Consider the following 19,233-nt stretch of genomic DNA (forward strand, 5'->3'; position numbering starts at 1 on the left):
ATCACAAAACTTCTAGGATTTATAAACTAAGTGAATTATCACTGCCCTCCCTTTCTGCTTGTTAAAATACCACATTGAAAGCTGGAATTTGAAATAGATTGCTACTCTAGTCCCAATTCTATTCCTAAAAATAAAATTATTATATAGTAATTTGCTAGTTTTAATATTTTATAATATTAATATTTGATAATTTGCTAATTATAATATTTACTAATAATTGCTAATTACTTACTCTAAGTGAAAGCACTTTGAAAATGGAAGAATCCTTAAATACTTGGTGTTACTGGTATTGCTATCACTGTGTTATCTGCATTTTTAAAAATCAGGATCAACATAATTATACCAAATTGGAATACACATCTTTTAGGAAATAACATTATTGGACACTGGAACCCCAATCCCTTTGGCACTGATAGACTGTGTTTTAATGCTTGCAGACTTTCTTTCTTTTTCAGAAACAACAATTAGAACCCATTATCCAAGTAAATGCACAGCAAATAAAGAGACAACAATGGGTCATGAATGCCTATAATTATCCAAGCAAAATTATCTCCCTAATGTTTCTTCTGCATTTGTAGTAAATGTTGGTCAGACTTGAGGGTAAATCCATAGGGTTTATATACTCAACCAATTATATAATTCTAATATGTATTCAGCTGGAATTCACATGGTGCAATGAGCAGCCAGCTCTACTGGATTGATAGTGGTGCTAATGCTCTTGATATCTTGGCTGAGACGAAGATGCAATACAAGTGGCCAGATGAAATCCTTCTGCTTTCCTCAAATGCATGTTAGTCATGAACAATGAGTTTCATGTAAATGAGGATGGTTAAGAGAATGCCATTCAGCCATGGCAAACGAGTAGGTCTTCCATTGGGTGATCTAACTCTTCACTTACATACCAGAGTGCAGGTTTTTATGTGATGTTGTGACTATCATAGACTTGAGTAGCCATTAATTATGAAGGAATATATTTCATTTGTTCTCCTATATTCATTATTTTCCAGTAGGTTTCTCTCTTGCCTTCTTCCTCTTCTCTAACATCCTTGGTTGTTAAAGAATCTTCAGCTTTGTGCTCATTCAGGCTCATGCCTTAAGCCCTGGAAATGTTCTGATCACTAATATACACTAACTAGTGGTCCCCAACATTTTTGGCACCAGGTACTCGTTTTGGAGACAATTTTGTCCACAGACGCAGGGGAGGAGTTTTGGGATAAAACTGTTCCACGTCAGATCATCAGGCATCAGTCAGACTCTCAAAAGGGGTATGCAACCTAGATCCCTCACAGGTGCAGTTCACAATAGGGTTCAAGCTTCTATGAGAATCTGATGCCTGCCTGATCTGATAGGAGGCAGAGCTCAGGTGGTAACGTCCACCACTCACCTCTTGCTGGGCAGCCCGGTTCCTAACAGGCCATAGATGGTTGAGGACCCCTGCATTAAACCAACGTCTTATTTTCTCAAAATCTTGCCAGATAAATTGACTTATCTAACGAATTAATTATTGCTTTTAGTGTTATCACTTAAAATGCACTGTGTATTGTTTTTAAAGTCTTCATTGTAGACTGTAGAGATTTGGAAAGCACATGGATTTTAAAACTAGAATTCCAACTCTGATACTTTAATGCTCGATGACTCTGAGCAGGTTAATAACAGTGAGCTCTTAGATTGGGTTCATCATATCCAGTCACAGTTTAGGTGGTTTACACATTTCAATTATGTCTTTCCCACATCAACCCTATGAGAGTCCTATTATTATAACTAATGATGACAGAACTGAGGCACGGAGAGTTTCAGTGACTTGCCTAAAGTTGCACGGCTGGAAAGAATGGAACCCAGCATTTAAACCAAAGATTCTGGTTCTAGAATTGGCACCATAATGCCATTTTTTCTACCAATAGTTTTCATTTCTTAATCTATAAAATGAGGATAATAATATCTACCTTACTGAGTTATAGCTGAAGGTGAAATAATACCAAATATAGTGTTTGGCCTAGAATATAGCAGTCTGCTTTTATTAAATAGTAGTGCTTTCTTTTCTTTTCCAAACAATGAGTAAGGTAAAACATTCTGAGTAAAGAAGGTCATTGGGAGGATAAGGATTTCATGCGGATTGAACAGTAGGAAGAACAGTTCCAAGTAGAACATTTAAACTTAATGTCAGAATTATCTGAAAGTCTTTAGCTTATAGTATTCATTGAATCTAACAAAAGACCATTTTAATTAGGCGCATTCTGGGTAAGAGTTTGAAGTATGACCTACTTGATCACATCTTCACATTAAAAGACTATAGCTGACAGATTTCCCTTAAAGATCATTGACAATTTTTGCTCTGTCAGTTATCACAGTGCGTAGAGATAGCTGGAAAGTGTACAATACGATATGAACTTCATTAAGCACTAAGCTCACCTTTAAGAGAGTTCTTCAGAAAAGAATCTCCTTTTATTTAAAAGTATAGTTATCTGTAATTGCTTTTGAGTAACAATTGTTGATGTTTTTTCAACATAGTATCCCAATTTAAAAACAAAACAGAACATTTTTGTTGGGGTGTGCTTAGCTGTTTACTTAGAGATGGCTGCCCTGAGGAAATGTGAATTCAAGCAGCTGGATATAACATTCCCCTAAAAGGTAAGGAAATGAGGAAGTCAAGTGCTCTTTCTTGTTGCTGTGTGCTTTTTAAAAATCTGCTCTAAGGTGGTTGTTCTAGGTAAACAACTGGAATTTCTTAAAAAAGAAGAGATAGGATGGCTGCTTAAAAGTCAGTTAAATCAGCCCCTTCAGTTTACATTTTAAGAGGTTTATGACTTGCCCAAGATTCACAAAAAAAAATAGTGTATGGGTAGAATCCAAATTAGCTGTATTTGTATCCTTTTATTAAGGCATGAAGATGGGTATGTGTCTGTGTGTAGGTGTGTACATGCATGCATATGTATGTGTTTGTATAAATGTTTATGTTCTTTGGAATTGGTGTCAAAATTCTTTTTGAGTTCTACTCTCAGATATTAAATCACCAAAACTAGAGCTAAAAAATTACAAATTCTTAGAAATCTTCATAGTTTTAAATACCTTAGGTTTGGAAAATTCATATTATTTTTCTGAAAAAAATTCATGTCTGTGTTTATTATTTATTTACATGGGATAAGAAAAAGGGTATATTTGCTATGAAAAGTGTACTTGCAGAAATGGATGCTGAATTTATTCACGGGGTAAGTTTGTTACTTACTTATTGGATGGGATATTGAGTGGACAGGCACAGGGTTGACAGTCTTCAGAGGTTCCTTTAGTAGGATCGCCATAGAAACCAGGAAGACATTTATCACAATATGGGCCGCCTGTGTGATCTTTACAGTTCTGAGAAAGAAATGCGCATCAGAGTTTATTATTTTGGTGTCAGGGATCAACATGCTGCCAAAAATAGGTCTACGAAGTCCTTAGTCTGCTCCCCACCAGCAAGAATATCTTTCCCATGTTAAATGGTCAATTTTACAGCAGGGAAATAGCATTGAAAGTTAATTTAATATCTAGCTTATAAACTACATACTAATTTCAGCATATGCATACTTACAAAAAGATGACTGAAATTCATTTTAATGTTTTTCATTATGCAAATCTTACTTCATTTTTTTCTTTAGTTTTTTTCCTTAAGAAAATACATGATTTTGTGTGTGTGTGTGTGTGTGTGTGTGTGTGTGTATAGTCATAGAGCACTAACAACATATGTTTAATGGAAATTGTAGCTGATTCTAGGTAAAAATCAATTGTTCAGCTTGAAATTGCTGACTTAATGGAGACTGTGGCTAGTCATATAAATCCTCTGGGGCTATGCCCTCTTAGCTCAGACATTAATTTTGGCCTCAGTGGACTCTGATGGCTTGGACAATGCACTACTGTATTACAGCTGTGAGAAGCTTGCTTGACTCATAATCAAACATTGAGAAATCTGAAAAATTTTACACATCATATGCCAGTTTCATCAACTAAATGTGAATATGTATTTCTGTAGTAACTGGTGATATTTGAAAATAGGCTTTTCTTTAAGTTATTTAAAATTCTTTCTGAAATTTATTTTTTACAAAACATTTTAAAAGATAGCATTAAGGTCAACCCCACTATGAATAGTTGCCTTAATAATGCAGCATATTGGGATTTAATGGGCAAAACATGGAGAAAGATTTTTCCCCTGATTTGATTTTTGTTTTACTTCCCTTCAATTTTTAGATTTAGCTAAACTAAACTATTACTAAAGAATTGTTTTGTTTTTTTGTAAAATTATTTGCATGTTATCTCACTGATACAACTAAAATTATGTCTTCAAAGACTTAAGGGTTTTCAAAAAATGGAATCAAAAAATTAATTATGCCTTAAACATGTTGAAAACGGTATTTCCAACTTTCAACTGAAAATCTTGCATAATTAAGAGGGTTTTTTCCCCCCAATTATTGATTTAAAAGAGAAATATTATGTAGTTCTTACATTTTCTAATGTCATGTTTCATTAAATAAAAATCATCTTAAAACTCAAGTATTTTTGTAGTGGAAACCAGAAAATAGCATCAGACAACCTATATAATGGAAATCAAAACAAAAAGATGGAAGTTTCACTCTGATGAACTGGTTATTTTTACAGGCGTCCTGTTACAAAAGCGCTTTACAAATTTTTGCTCACATTACATATCACAAGAACCATGAGAAGAAGCAAGCATGCAATCTTCCCATGTGACATTGAATATTTCCTGGCTTACTTCAAATGTCCTTTGAGTTAAAATGTCTTTTTAATATAGACCTACACTATTGCAGAAGTTTAGATTTTGTTCTGTTGTCAAAAATATATTTCAGATCATTTATAATCAAATTTTAAAGCAAGCTAAGCATTTGTTCATAAATTTATTTTTCATGGTAAAATCCATACTATTTAATGCTCATGAAAACTAAATAAGAAGCTAAAATGCAGGGTCAACTGAACAGTAAGAATGCCCTTGATGAGCAACATTAAAATATTCTTCTCTTTGTATATTATATCAGAACTCACATACTCAAAATGGAATATCAGCACTTAGTTTTCAGTACTATTTTGGAGAAAGGGCACTTGAAAGTCAGTATATCCTACATGATCACCTATTTACTAGCTATGATGGAAAATTCAGGAAACACCAGATTCTGTCTTTATCATTAAGATGTCCACTGTTGCCTCAAGATCGCTCTGTTATTTGAAAGAGACCTCCTATCTCTCTGTTCATGAAACAAAATCAGTAAAGTAGGTTTCATTAGTAGGGTCTGTTCTCTCCCTTCTTTCTCTCAAAATTATGCTGAATAACACTGTTTCGTTCGTTAAAAAAGGCTTCTCATTTTAGAAATATCACATCACCAAATGGACCAATTTGCTTTCATCCTAATGAATTCAGCATGAACATTTGATTTGATTTTATCCTAATGAATTCAACATGAAATATGACTATAGGGAACATTATGAGTTTGGTATTATGACATACTTATTTTTGTCTTCTTAGGGTAAATAAAACAATTCCATGTCAGTTTTGGGCTGAATATTATTTCCTATTGCATGTTAGTAAAGTGTTTAAAGGTAACCCAATATTTTTCCCAAAGTATATTTTAAAAGACTTATGGCATAATTAAAATGAAAATCACTTAGTCTTTCTATTCATAAAAATGTCATTTCAAAAATCTACTGATCCACAAATTAAGACTCTCAGGCTTTATAATGCAATGCAATTAAACAAAATCTTATATAGAGAAAAGAGAAAGAGCATCAATAAACCTAAATGCCAAATTATACTGAAACGAAAGCCCTGAATTTTCATTTTGGATTTTTCCCAGAAGCTTTTAAGTAGAAGAGAAATGGGGGAAAACGAGCAAGAGAAAGATAGAATATTAAGAATTACAGATAACAGAGTCCGCCTTAAATTCTTCAGGGAAATGAGAGTGTGATATCCTCCTAAATTGGCACCATTTTAAATTGTGTTTCTGCAAGACTAATGAAATGAGAAGTGTTGTTTCAAGCTTCATGCCATGTCAGACAATATAAAACTAACATGCCCTTGAGTTAATCAAAATGGTCTATTCAGTGTAATTCTCCAATCCTGAGACTTCTTAGCAGGATGGAAGTGCTTTGCACTTTGTAAAGCCTATTTTCTGGTTAAAGCTTAGACTTAATTGTAAAGGAGAAGCAGCTCTGGTGAATATGTATTACATATTGTTTTTATTTTTAATCTACAAATGACGCTATGCATTTAGTTAAATTCTGAACATTTTAAGTAAAAATATGCAGTATGTTTTCACTTTCAACATGAAGAAAACTTAATTATGTTTCCTGTAAAGGTTATATTTTATACTTTTCATGTTATGGGGATAAAACTTATTCTCTATTTTAAAAGTACACTGTACTTTCCATAGATTTATAGAAGGAAGTAAACCATATATATTCATGGTAGTTATATCTCCAATCATAAGTTATGCCTTAAAATAATATATGTGATTCTAATTTAATTCTTGGACTAATATGAATAAACACTTCTTCATATTCATTAGGGAGATCACATATGAAAGAGCATTCTCAGTTCCAATTCAGTTCAATACAAAGATCTTTGTCAAAGCACTTACTGACTCAAGTGTTTAAGGTCCCCAGGTAGTAACTGAATTGTAGCATCTGTTGAGATGATTTCAGACTTGTCAATCAGCACCCCCAGAGAAGAGAGCACTTACCAGGCATTCTCCAGTGACGTCATCACAGGACTCCGCATGACCAAAGCACTGACATGGCTCACAGATGCCACCAAAAATGGTGCCGTTAACTCGCCTGTGCCTAGGCCAACAAGACTGAAAGGAAGATAAGGCTTTAGTCGGTTTTGGAGATTAAAACAAAAAGTTGTTTTTGTTTGTTTTGTGATAATAGAAAATAACATGTAGGAAACTCATCAAATGTGCTTGTCAAAGCATTGCCATTATTGACACGTTGCGACAGAGGTATTCTTCCTGACACTGGGGCTTTGCACTGACCTTAGTGTTATTGGCAGGTATGAGATTAGAGGAAGCATTAGCTTGGTGTCGCTTCTGAAATGGTAAAATAAAGCAGAGATATAAAGAATTGAAATGTGACAGTCTCAAAGTAAAAAGCACAGACAGGAAAATAGAAGAAAAAGTACTGTAAAAAAGGCAGCTGATATAAAAGGACTCATCATATAATCTTAGCCTAAGAGAGTACCCAATGTCATCCCAAGCAATTTTGATTTTCTGGAATGTGTTCACTTTCCCACATACTAATTGCCCTTAACTTCATCATTTCCAGAAAATATTTGACATGATTTGGAAGAAAGGCAGCACCCACACTTATATTTGACCACGTACACAGCTCATTTCTACACATATATAATTCATGTATTTCATGCTAAATTTCCTCAATCCTATAATGCTTTGCTATGTATACAAAAAGTTTATGATTTATTTCCCACATACTTTCTTGTTAGTTTACTTTATGGCATTCTTCTATAACTTTGCCTGCATTTTTCATTCCTTGTTTAAAATGTGAAACACTTTATTATATAAAAACTGAATTCTGATTAAAACAGGATATTTGAGTCTTAGATTCCCTGTGTCAATGCCTGCTCTAAGTTCCCCGTCATCCTTAATTAAGTTTTTCGTCTGTGGGGATTACTACAAAGTGGATGAGATGCAAAATAAGCACGAGGCAAATACTGCTGCCCTCTAAGAGCTTATGATCCCCCTCCAGTGAAATTGCATCTTGTGGCTTATTTACTATATTTCTGGATGGTTGACTACAACATCATATATCATGAAAAGCCCATCTTTTCCAGTTGAAAAAGGAAACAAAAGAGAAATCACTGAAGTAATAAAGGATATAGAATTGTGTTATATGTCTGTGGAAATGTTCCTTCTGCCTCAGGATATGAAGACTCTCAAATCTGAGCATCAATAACAAACACATAAAAACATTATATACTGATACTTCATATCTGAAAATAAATAAAATAAACTTTCTCTTTAATTTGAGCCGTAGCAAAAAAGTGTCAAATTTATTTTTTTTAGTTATTATTATACTTTAAGTTCTGGGATACATGTGCAGAACGTGCAGGTTTGTTACATACGTATACACGTGCCATGGTAGTTTGCTGAATCCACCAACCCATCATCTACATTAGGTATTTCTGCTAATGCTATCCCTCCCCTAGCCCCCCACCCCCCAACAAGCCCCAGTGTGTAATGTTCCCCCACTGTGTCCATGTGCTCTCGTTGTTCAACTCCCACAACCAACCCAAAATTGTCAAATTTCTATCCCTTTCCATTTCCATTTCTCCCAATTAAATCCCTTCCCATACCTCCCCATTTAATTGTTTGCATCCCTAGATTTATTATAGAAGTGATTTCCTTCTGTAATATACTTTTTTAAAAGCCGGTGAAGCTACATGTTCATAAGGGGGTAAAAATTAAGGATATTGAGAAAAGGGAGAGAACTAATCTGTTTTCAGACAGATATCCATGAAGTTTTCCTTAATAAGTTTTTTGTTTTAATACTCTGCAAATGCACTACTCATACCACGTCTTCTTTTTTCAATCTTCCCAACTCCTTACACCTCTCTTTTAGCCAGTGATTTTATCTTATTACTCACAGAAAAAATTAAAGCCATCTTTGCACTAACAAGTCCAGAGATCTAAGCATATATCTCCAAACCTTGTTGCCATATTCTCATTCCAAACAAGAGATGTGGGGGATGTGGGGTCTTTCTTCCTAAAGGAACATTGCTCCACTTGTCATCTGATTCCAGCACCTGTTTTCTTCTCAATATTCACTTTCTCTGATGCATTAGTAATAACTTTCTTTTCTACTGGGTCATTATTATCAGCACAAAAAAAATACGATCTAGTGTCTCCATCAAAAATAAACAAAACACAAATGACAAAACTGTCCTCAACCTCATATAACTTTTCTAGTCATCTATGTTTTTCTTTTCAGTAACACTACTCTTAACAAGTATTATATTCCTCACTTCTTTTTCACACTTCATTCCATTCTAATCTGTTTTGTGTCACCACCTCTCAATTAAAACTGCTCTGGTCCTTGTCACCAAATTCCATGCAGCCAAATTTGAGGGACGATTCTGCAATTGCATTTTATCTGACCTTTCATCAGCCTGGGGCCTAGCTGACTCTTTTTCCTCTCACAATTTCTTTTCTCAACTTCTATGACATCACACTTCTCAAATTTCTACCATATTTCTTTGCCGTGTCCTCTGCTTTGACCCTGCTTCTTAATGTCAGGAGCTCCTCGGGGTTTGAGTTGGGTTATTTTTCTCTTTTTTTAATCAATCGCACTTTCTCCTGGGTAATTTTATTCAGTTCCATAGTTTATGATGCCTTCCAAAAACATATCTCTAGACCAGACAGACATGCTGAATTTAAGACCTGAATATTATAAATACACATTGACATTTACACTTCACAGCCTTTTCAAACCTAAAATGTCTAAACTGGACTATGGATTCCATACCCCCCCACCCCTACCAACTATTCCTCTCTCTGTCTTCCTCAGCTCAGTAAATGACAACACATGCAACTGATCAATCGTTCATACTGGTCATCCATGACTCATTCTTAAACTCTTTATTTCTTTAATCTCTCCCCAGACATACAGTCTTGAATCAGTGAGTCCTACTGGTTCTACTATCAAAATATATATAGAATATGATAAGTCTTTTTATATCCCCTGCCATGATCCTAACAGCAACCACTATTATTGCTGTGTTCCACTGCAACTACATATTAACCCTTCTCCTTCCTATCATTCATGCCCTCCTAAGACATGTTCTTCCTACTGTAGCCATAATGCCTTCTTCAAAAAAATGTAACTCAGGCTGTGTGCATTGGCTCATGCCTGTAACCTCAGAACTTTGGGAGGCTGAGGTGGGAGGATTGCTTGAGCTCAGGAGTTCGAGACCAGCCTGTGCAACATAGTGAGGTCTTGTCTCTATTAAAACAAACAAACAAACAAACAAAAATAGCTGGGCATAGTGGTATATACCTGTAGTCCCAGCTACTCAGGAGGCTGAGGCAGGAGGATCACTTAAGCTCAGGAGTTTGAGGCTGCAGTAAGCTTTGACAGCATCACTGCACTCCAGCCTGGGTGACAGAGCAAGACTCTGTCTCAAAAAACAAGAAACACCCCAAACCCAAAAATGTAAATGAGATCACTACACTACTTCACTACTCTACTAAAAGGTTTGCAATGATGTTCCATGCCATGAGAATAAAATGCTTAATTCTTATCATATGTGCAAAACTCCTAATGGCCTGGCTTTTCCATTCACATCTTGTCCCACTTTTCCCCTTGCTTACAAAGCTCCAGCCATGCTCCTTCTTTGCAGTCCTTACATACTCCACAATCTACACTGCTTCCTTAGCAGCTCTTTTTACATCGTTGTCCCTCTCATTCTTCAACATTCCATTTGCTGTCACCACCTCAGGAAGCCTTTCCTGACAAACTTTTACAAAACAGACTTTCTAACCTTCATATAACCACTTGCAGTAACTTTATCATAGAACCCTATTTATTTCACCCTGTTTATTTCCTTCATAGAATTTGTCACATTTATTTATATTTGCTTTCTGGCATATTGTTAATGCCACCACTCAATGCAACATCTTTGAGGACAGGTACAATATCTGCATTGTTAATTGTACTATTTTCCATGTGTAGGGTCTTGTTTGTCTCAAAATATATGCTCATCAAATACTAGTCAGCTAAATGAAAGTATGAACAAACAAGCAATTCTATGAGGTGGTTAATATTATTTCCATTACATAGAAGAAACTGAGATTGCCCAAAACTCTTTTTTTTAGTATCCCACGAGGTGGTTAATATTATTTCCATTACATAGAAGAAACTGAGATTGCCCAAAACTCTTTTTTTTAGTATCCCACCTGTCTCATCTGTCAGGTGAAATGAATGATGACAGTACTATGAAAGTAAGAAAATTTTTAAAAGATTTAACTGTAGAACACTTTATAAGAAGTCAAGTAGAAACGAGAAAAAGATTCTGAATCAACACTTTGGCCTCAAATGAAGTAAAAGAGAATATCTACAATGGAGTAATTTGATCTGTTTTTGGCTAGAGGTTCTCAGCAAGTTGGAATTAAGACATTAATGGTCTTTGGTGTTTACTCAGCTTTTAAGGGATCCCAGGATATTAGTGATAACAAGGTTAGAACGACTGGCCTTATGAACTACACTTAATTGAAAAGCAAATGAAATAATGAAAGGATAGGACTGAATAATAGAGAATTTAGGGCTAGAAAATTTTGATAAAGAAAAAAACGAATTTTAGAGAGTAGAAGAAATGAAGAAGTCAGAGAGAAAATTCAAAGTTCCAAAATTCATTGTCTCTTGATTCAGTTAAGTTCTTTTATGGATTACAAAGTAACTTTATTTATCAAACAATTCTTGTGTGACAGATACAGGAAGCTTTTATTATCTCTCTCTTCTTTGTTTTTGTTTTTTTGTTTTTTTTTTTTTTCTTCACACTCAAATGCTTCTATCTGTTACCATTATTTAGCATCCAATTTAAGATTTCTCCACTTCAGGACACTTTACATCTCTCTCCACTGCAGTAGCTCGTCCCTCTGAATGATTATTGCATGTATGTTCTGTAGCACATACTGGTCCCTTAATTACATAGCACTGAGATCCCATTTTTCCTAGGTATTTATTGTCTCCCTAAACAGACTGCTAGCTCCATAAGGACAGGGATTATGTTGTATGTATTTACTGATAATTTATGCAGGTAAATTTACAGAATTTGTCAGACATATCTAGAATGTATCAAAAATATTTTTTACGGAGAGAAGGAAGAGACTAAAAGCATAGCCAATTAAGCAATTGTAATATTCAAGTAATTTTATATTCAATGGGCATTTAGAACTTGTATAAAAGATAATGCAAAGGATGAGAGTAACGTATGTGGAAACAAGCATTAAAACAAGAGTAGAATTAAGTTATGTATTATGCCAATTGAGAGAGGATCTTTAAAGTTCCAATAGAGCAGTCAGGTTGGAATCAAGAGCAAAAGGCTCTTGTTTCATCAAATACAGTGTATGTTTTATATGTAAAATCAAATTTGGGTTGGCATAGCTAATTGATATCCATAATTATTTTTATCTTATCTACATGAATTTTGGAAAAGCAAGTACTTCTATAAGTTATATCTAGTTTTATTTCTAGAAAGGTGAATCTGAGCTCAGTTAAAGGAAACACAGCTGTCATGAATATGACTGTGTATCTCTAGATGTATGCATTATTTTTAAAGTACGAGAGAACCGACAAAGCAATGCCTAGAGTATTTCTATAAATGGCATAATGAGGTAGTGTTCTGAAGTGAAATATCTCAGTACACTCAAATGATTCCTTAAAGGCACCATTTTAAAGAAACTAAGCTCCTATTTATCTGCAAGCCATGCCCTCTGTCAAGGAAATAGTGCTCACATTTTTTGACCGGGTTTCAAATAAAACTAATTTTCAGACAATCTAAAAGAAAATATATAGAAGTAAATAAAAAATAAAAAGTGTTACCTTAAGATGACACACTGTGGTATTAAGTAAGAACCATTAATCTTATTATAAATCTAGGATACGGAGACAACAATACATATCTCAAACATCAGGTGCTAAACAAATGAAAGACCTGTAGGCAATTTTCTCTATCAAGGTATTTTTTCCATATGTTATGTTCTTGACATTCTGAAGATTGTAATGCTTCAGATGATTGTGATTTGGTTGTATTCTTAGAAATGAAGTAGAGGAAAAGTGTGATACATAGAATTAAAACATGAGAGAAAAGTAAAAAAATATATAGTGCTAAATTTTGGATAACCATTATGATGAAAATGAAGAGAAAATATTTTGAAGTCTTATTCTGCTACCATCCAATAGATCAAATAGGTAACAAAGACAGAAACATCAGATTTTCAGTCATAGGCAAAATAGCTCAGAGAGACACAGTTACAAGATGAAATTATGTGGTTAATACTCTAACTGAAAGCCACAGCTTTTGGTAGACATTCAAGTTTCTTTTTTAAGTGATACCCATTATTTGTGTAATTATTGATAGAAAAAAACAGCTCTTATTAGAACAGGTTATTGAAAGCAATGTTGAGGAAACTTTGAATGCACTGAGGATGCATTCTTGCAAACGTACTTCACAAGAGGAGCCGGTATACCCTGGTGGGCACTGACATACTTCTACAGCTGCTGCAACACTTCCATCAGTAGGATAGGAGACAGCGGATTCAAGGTTAACAGAGCTCAACCTATGGCAGAGGAAAAAAGAGATGGTGAATAAGTAAAGTTCTTAGGTATTATACAGCTGTAGGAATCATACAGCAACAATGACATAAATATAAGCCAATTATGTATGCTGAGAAAGGAAGTTGATTAATACCATAACCAAAAGCTCTGGTCGTCTGTCACATTAGGTCAAGTTGGCTCTTTCTAAAGTGCTGACAATCACCACCAACCCCAAATGCTGAAGAGACATGAGAATGTTCTTCCTCGTCTCTTGGCTCTTGGCTATGTGTTTTGATTTTCATTTTTTGAAGATAGATAGACATTTTTAAAATCATATAGTTAAAGGGATTTTTAAAATGGAAAACATTCCAATGACTGCTTGATTTCTTTTAGTGCTTAAACAAGGAAAGCAGAAGTAGACAATATTAACATTCCATCTCAGCTTTTACATTGAAATAAAGATGAAACAATTGTGTTTTCTTTTCCTTTGAGATAAACCTGCATGTTTGTCATTGGTATAAGCTAAAGTTTCTCAAAATGCTCAGTTGACTGACTTAGAATGATCTCTGGGATTTGTTTTTGTCCTAAATTAAATCCATTGTTCTCTGTATCTATGGCCTTCATTTTATTGGTACTTTTTTACAATCTGGTGATGTTGGTTGAGTGAATTGGCATAACTCATTGTTTTAGAGAAAAGCTGGTTTGGCCAAATGGAAAATTGGAAAAAATGCTGTCACACACACATTTCTTTTCTTATTATGCATTCACGATTTAAATAAATGTTACTGGTATCTTACTTGCTTTTCCTATTTTTCTGTAAAAAGACATTTTAAAAGCTTAATTATTAAGAATACAGTGGCCTAGAAGAAAATAACTTATTCTTTCTAGACCTCAATTTTTTCTTCTATACAATGGAGATAATATAATAGTCCATACACCTTGAGCTTGATTTAAAAGGAAAATGAATATAAAGTTCTTGTTTAATATGCAACACACGGTAGGTTATTATGAAATACTAGACATTTTATTAACCTATTTTCATTGACTGTTGAAACCAAATAAAAATGACTACATGAACATTACAAGAAATATACTTTTTACTATTTGTATCTCCAAATCATATTAGTGTATGAAAATACATTTTAAATAAACTCTAAGAGCACATAATTAAATGACTACTATTGACTCGTAATAATTACAGTTTTAAAAATTACTGATAGACGTTTTATAGCATATGATATGCCATCTTGTAACCATAAGAAAGAAGCAACTGATTCTTGCTATGGCCTGCATTTTCAGTTCCATTCTCAGGAGTGATGGTAGATTTTTATTGATCAGTGATTCACACTTACCAAATAACTTGTTAGATTTGGGAATCAATGTTGGGAATTTGGGAATCAAGTCAGAGAGCAAAGCTAAAAGGCTCATTATAAGGTGTAAACGTATCTTCAAAAATGATGATCTTTATCCAAATTGTAAGCTTTTCGGCAATAGATTTCTAAAATTTTCATTGCTTTTACCCCCACTTTGCTAAGCCTAGACACTTGAGAGTACTTTTGAATATGTATGAGTTCATATATGATCAGGAAGCAGGAAAGGAAATTAACCCTGAAATCACCAAATACAGGCAGTTGGATGGAATCATCCTAGCTGCTGAGTGCTAGGAGGCACCCTCTAAAGACAAGCAAATTATCTTTACCTGTAAATAAACTCATCCAACACTATTAATTGAGTGCTATCTTCTCTAGAGGCACATTTTGGACAACCTGGTAGAAGGTCCTAGATTAGGCAAATATCACTGTTCTACAGTGTTTAGGTTACTTGTGTCATCTGAAAATCATTAAATGCTTTTTTCCCCCTTCACCAAGGAACCCTGTCAATGAAAAATGCAGTGTCACAGGCATTTCTTTTTCTTGTCATTAGTTCAGGTGTAATTCCCATCACATAAAATTAAGCATTTTAAATTATACATAGAGAGGAAGTTTGATGTTTGGGGTAGGATGGACATTTTCAAACCTATTTAAAATGTAAAAAATAAATCGTACAATTCTGACATTTAGTACATTTACAATGTTGTGCAGCTACTACATACATCTAATTCTAAGACATTTTGTCAGCCCAAAAGAAAACCCAGAATCCATTAGGCAGTCATTCTCTATTCCCCTCTTCCTCTAACCCCTGTAAGCTAACAATCTGCTTTTGTCGCTATGAAGTTACCTATTCTAGATAACTTCACTGTAGCATGTATCAGTATTTCATTTCTTTTTATGACTAATATTCACTGCATGTACATGCTACATTTTGTTTATTCATTCATCAGTTGATGAATATTTGGATTGTTTCTACCTTTGAGCTATCATAAATAGCATTGCTATTCATATTCGTGAACACATAATACCTATTTTCAATTCTTTTGGATATATATCTAGAAAGAGAATTTCTGGGCCTCATAAGTCTCCTTAACACAACAGGGTTTGGAAGAGTTACTAAACTAAAGACAGTACTTATGTTGGTATGAGCTTATGGGCTACTCCTTGAGAACTGAAACCTGTCCTGCCATCTATATAAGCAACATGATCATCTTCACACATGTTCAGTAGTTCAGTAGACTTTTGTTGAATGGGTGAATTGATGAATGGATGGATGAGTGGGTAGACAGATGGATAGATGTATACAAAAGTAATTGACTAAATACTTAAATAAGAAATGAATAGATGAATGGAAAACAGTTCTATTACAATCAATGACTAACACACTCCATGACAAAGGATACAAGAAAGCCTACTAACCCCATTTCAGACAAATAAAATCAGATAAGTAAAAGACAAATTACTTGTTTGATTTGACATAGAAAATGAACGGAAACTGTTATCATTAGAACTTGAGGCCAGAGACCAGAACTCACCTGAATGTATTGTGAAATCTAACTGCCTGGAATTAATGGACTGTCACTTGATAAGCCTATAATTCCGATCATTTTAATTTCAGAATTAGATGATTTCATGGTTGATATACTAGTTGATTATCATACAATAGATCACTATAATTTACTAAACAGCAGATTGATCAACTGTATCTAGATACAGCCCAAGAATTTCTGATATAAAATTGACATGCAACACTTAAAGAAAGATTTCTGGAAATTTCAAAATAGAAGAATGAGCAATTGACTACTTTAAGAAACGGTTTTAAAAAAGATACAAAAACAAAAATATTTTCAGTGAACTGACAAATTTCATTTGTCTTTTGAACAACAGATGTTCCTCTCCTTAATCTGTGTAACCATTTTGAGCTATGAGAAACTTCAACACTCAAACATCCTTCCCAGTAATATTCCACATTAGTATTCACCGAGCAATCCCAATGTTCATTAGGTTCTGCTATTTGTTAAATGGGATTTTAATGTGTTTAACAGTTTCAAGTGTTACTCATGAAGAAGGCTGCAGTTTATTTTTTTTTCCTTCAATATGGTCATTTTCTTGATATCAAACTGCATTCATTTAAATACATAATGTTGGAAGTAATAAAGCACTGAATTTTGGAGATGCATGAGCTATCAAAGAATTGTCAACTAAGTCAAATGCTTTAGCTGACTTTCCCTTCTTATTTTTATGCCTTGAAAATACAGAAAAGATGATGGATGAAGAGAGAGGACATAATTCTACAAGTTACTATGGAAAATATTGGAACTGTTTCAGAGACATTGTCCTGGTGCTGCTTAAAGATTGTTCTCAATATTTTTGTTTTACTACATTTCCCACCAGAATAAGACATGCTATATTATACTAAAACAACCAGCTCAAAACATTATACTTTAAAACAACAAAAAACCCTTGATGTTACAATTGTCTTTTTTCTATATATAGAGAGAGCAAGATATTTTATCTAAACATTTTCAATCTCACACCAAGTAAGAGCAGTAACTGACAGAATCTGATACTTTTGCAGCAATTTATTAAAAGTGTATTAAATGCTAACACAAGAATTCATCTCTTCCTTCTTAGTTCTACCAGGATGCACTGTGCACACTTCTTCTGCACTATTTATATTATCATAAATGTACAGCATGTATATATATATCTGTCTTCTCTGCTGTACAATGCCTTCTTTGAGTTGAATGATCATTTGTCCACCTTTGTATCCTTATAGCCTAGCCTAGAATGACTGCTTCTTAATAGTTACTACTTACTGTCTACTATCTTCTGTGCACTATGATACAGGTTGGAAAGACATTTCATTTAAGTATCAATAAACAATGTAACAACCCATGTCTAGTCACATTTACAAATGAAGAATCTGAGGCTCAGAGGAGTAAAGAGCCTTGTCCAACATAATACCATTAGCAAAAGGTGCAGCATAGATTCAAACTCAAGCACGACTCCAAAACCAGAGATCTCCTTGTTACCCTGCATTGCCTCCCAACATATGCTAGATACTATTTCAGGTGCTTAACATACATTGTGAGGCGGATCATTAAGAAACAGAGATCATATTCACGTGAAACTCGCCTCTACTAAACAGCAAAAATTAGCCGGGCGCGTTGTGGGCCTGCAGTCCAGCCACTCGGGAGGCTGAGGCAGGAGAATGGCGGGAACCCGGGAGGCGGAGCTTGCAGCAGAGCTGAGATCCGCCACTGCACTACAGCCTGGGCGACAGAGCTGGTGACTGGCCTCAAAAAAATAAAAAACATACACAAGCTTGGCCTTAATTGCCAATCTTGAAATTTAGACATTGTTTCTGCCATTGTATAGAAGAGGAACTAAGATTTAGAGAGAGAATCATGGAAGGTGCTCAGTAAATATTTGCAGACTGAACGAATCGAATACTTACAGAATAGCATTGGGAGGTAGTCAAAGATAATGGGAAGGAAACGTAGGGTAAAATTTTGACTGCACCTCTTACCAATAGCCGGATGCCAAGGGAGCTGCAAAAATCTTTTTAAGTCCTAGTATAAATCAGCAAAATGTCTTCAAAATGTAGTTACCCAAATCATTAACTTCAGAAGGCAGAGGTACACTGTGTACCTATCAACACTATTTCTATGATTATCAAAGACTCCTTTGCTTACAAGAATTTTTCTAGATTATTATATAAATTCTGTATAATCTTTTTTGATCCCAAACCCCAAAATTTACACTAAAAGTTGTGTAAAAATATCTTGCCTTGAAAATATTTTGTATTTATTTTCAAGCAATACTCATGAGTTGTATCAATGATAAAGTCATGATGGACTTGGTTATGCTGTGGTAACAACTCCAAAATCCCAGTGGCTTCACAGAAAACAAAGACTTACTCATGTAAAATCCTCTACAGGCCTGGGTGACTGTTAGGGCAGCTGATCTCTGTGTGCTAAATCTGTATTCCAGGCTGGTGTGTTTTTTTTTCTTTTTTTTTTTTGACAGAGTGTCCCTCTGTTGCCCAGACTGGAGTGCAATGGCGAGATCTCGGCTCACTGCAACCTCTGCCTCCCAGGATCAAGCCATTCTACTGCCTCAGCCTTCTGAGTAGCTGGGATTACAGGCATGCGCCACTACGCCCGGCTAATTTTGGTATTTTTAGTAGAGACAGGGTTTCACCATGTTGGTCAGGCTGGTCTCGAACTCCTGATCTCATGATCTGCCCGCCTCGGCCTCCCAAATTGCTGGGATTATAGGCACAAGCCACCGCGCCTGGCCCCAAGCTGTTTTTTAATCTGTTTGCTGAGTAAGCTGCAGAGAGTCTCACATTGGAAATTCAACGTTAAACCAGGTGGAAAAAAAATACATTTCCGACACAGTTCATTGGCTAAACCAAGTCATATGACACATCTACCCTCCAGGGTTAGAGAAATGCAATATCCCTTATGGATGAGATTGGAAATTTGGTGAACTCTACTAATGTCTACTGTAAAGTAAGAGGAAAACACATTTTGTGCAAAGTTCTGTA

The 19,233-nt window shown here is 34.8% G+C and overlaps 1 protein-coding gene across 7 annotated transcripts in view; it reads right to left on the reverse strand.

Annotated features, from left to right (window-relative positions):
• The window catches only part of LAMA2 (laminin subunit alpha 2), a 618,419-nt gene that overhangs the window by 242,291 nt on the left and 356,895 nt on the right, over nt 1-19,233 (reverse strand). For 4 of the 7 annotated variants that reach the window (XM_021936880.2, XM_021936883.2, XM_021936884.2 and 1 more), the window contains exons 15-18: nt 13,220-13,331; nt 7,014-7,067; nt 6,720-6,833; nt 3,224-3,351 (exon numbers count right to left, since the gene is read on the reverse strand). In XM_021936880.2, the coding sequence (XP_021792572.2) occupies nt 3,224-3,351; nt 6,720-6,833; nt 7,014-7,067; nt 13,220-13,331 (408 nt within the window). The remainder of the gene's footprint in view (nt 1-3,223; nt 3,352-6,719; nt 6,834-7,013; nt 7,068-13,219; nt 13,332-19,233) is intronic. The other 3 variants (XM_021936881.2, XM_021936886.2, XM_021936885.2) reach the window with 1 other exon arrangement.

The sequence above is a fragment of the Papio anubis genome, chromosome 6 (assembly GCF_008728515.1).
Source record: "Papio anubis isolate 15944 chromosome 6, Panubis1.0, whole genome shotgun sequence".
Lineage (NCBI taxonomy): Eukaryota > Metazoa > Chordata > Mammalia > Primates > Cercopithecidae > Papio > Papio anubis.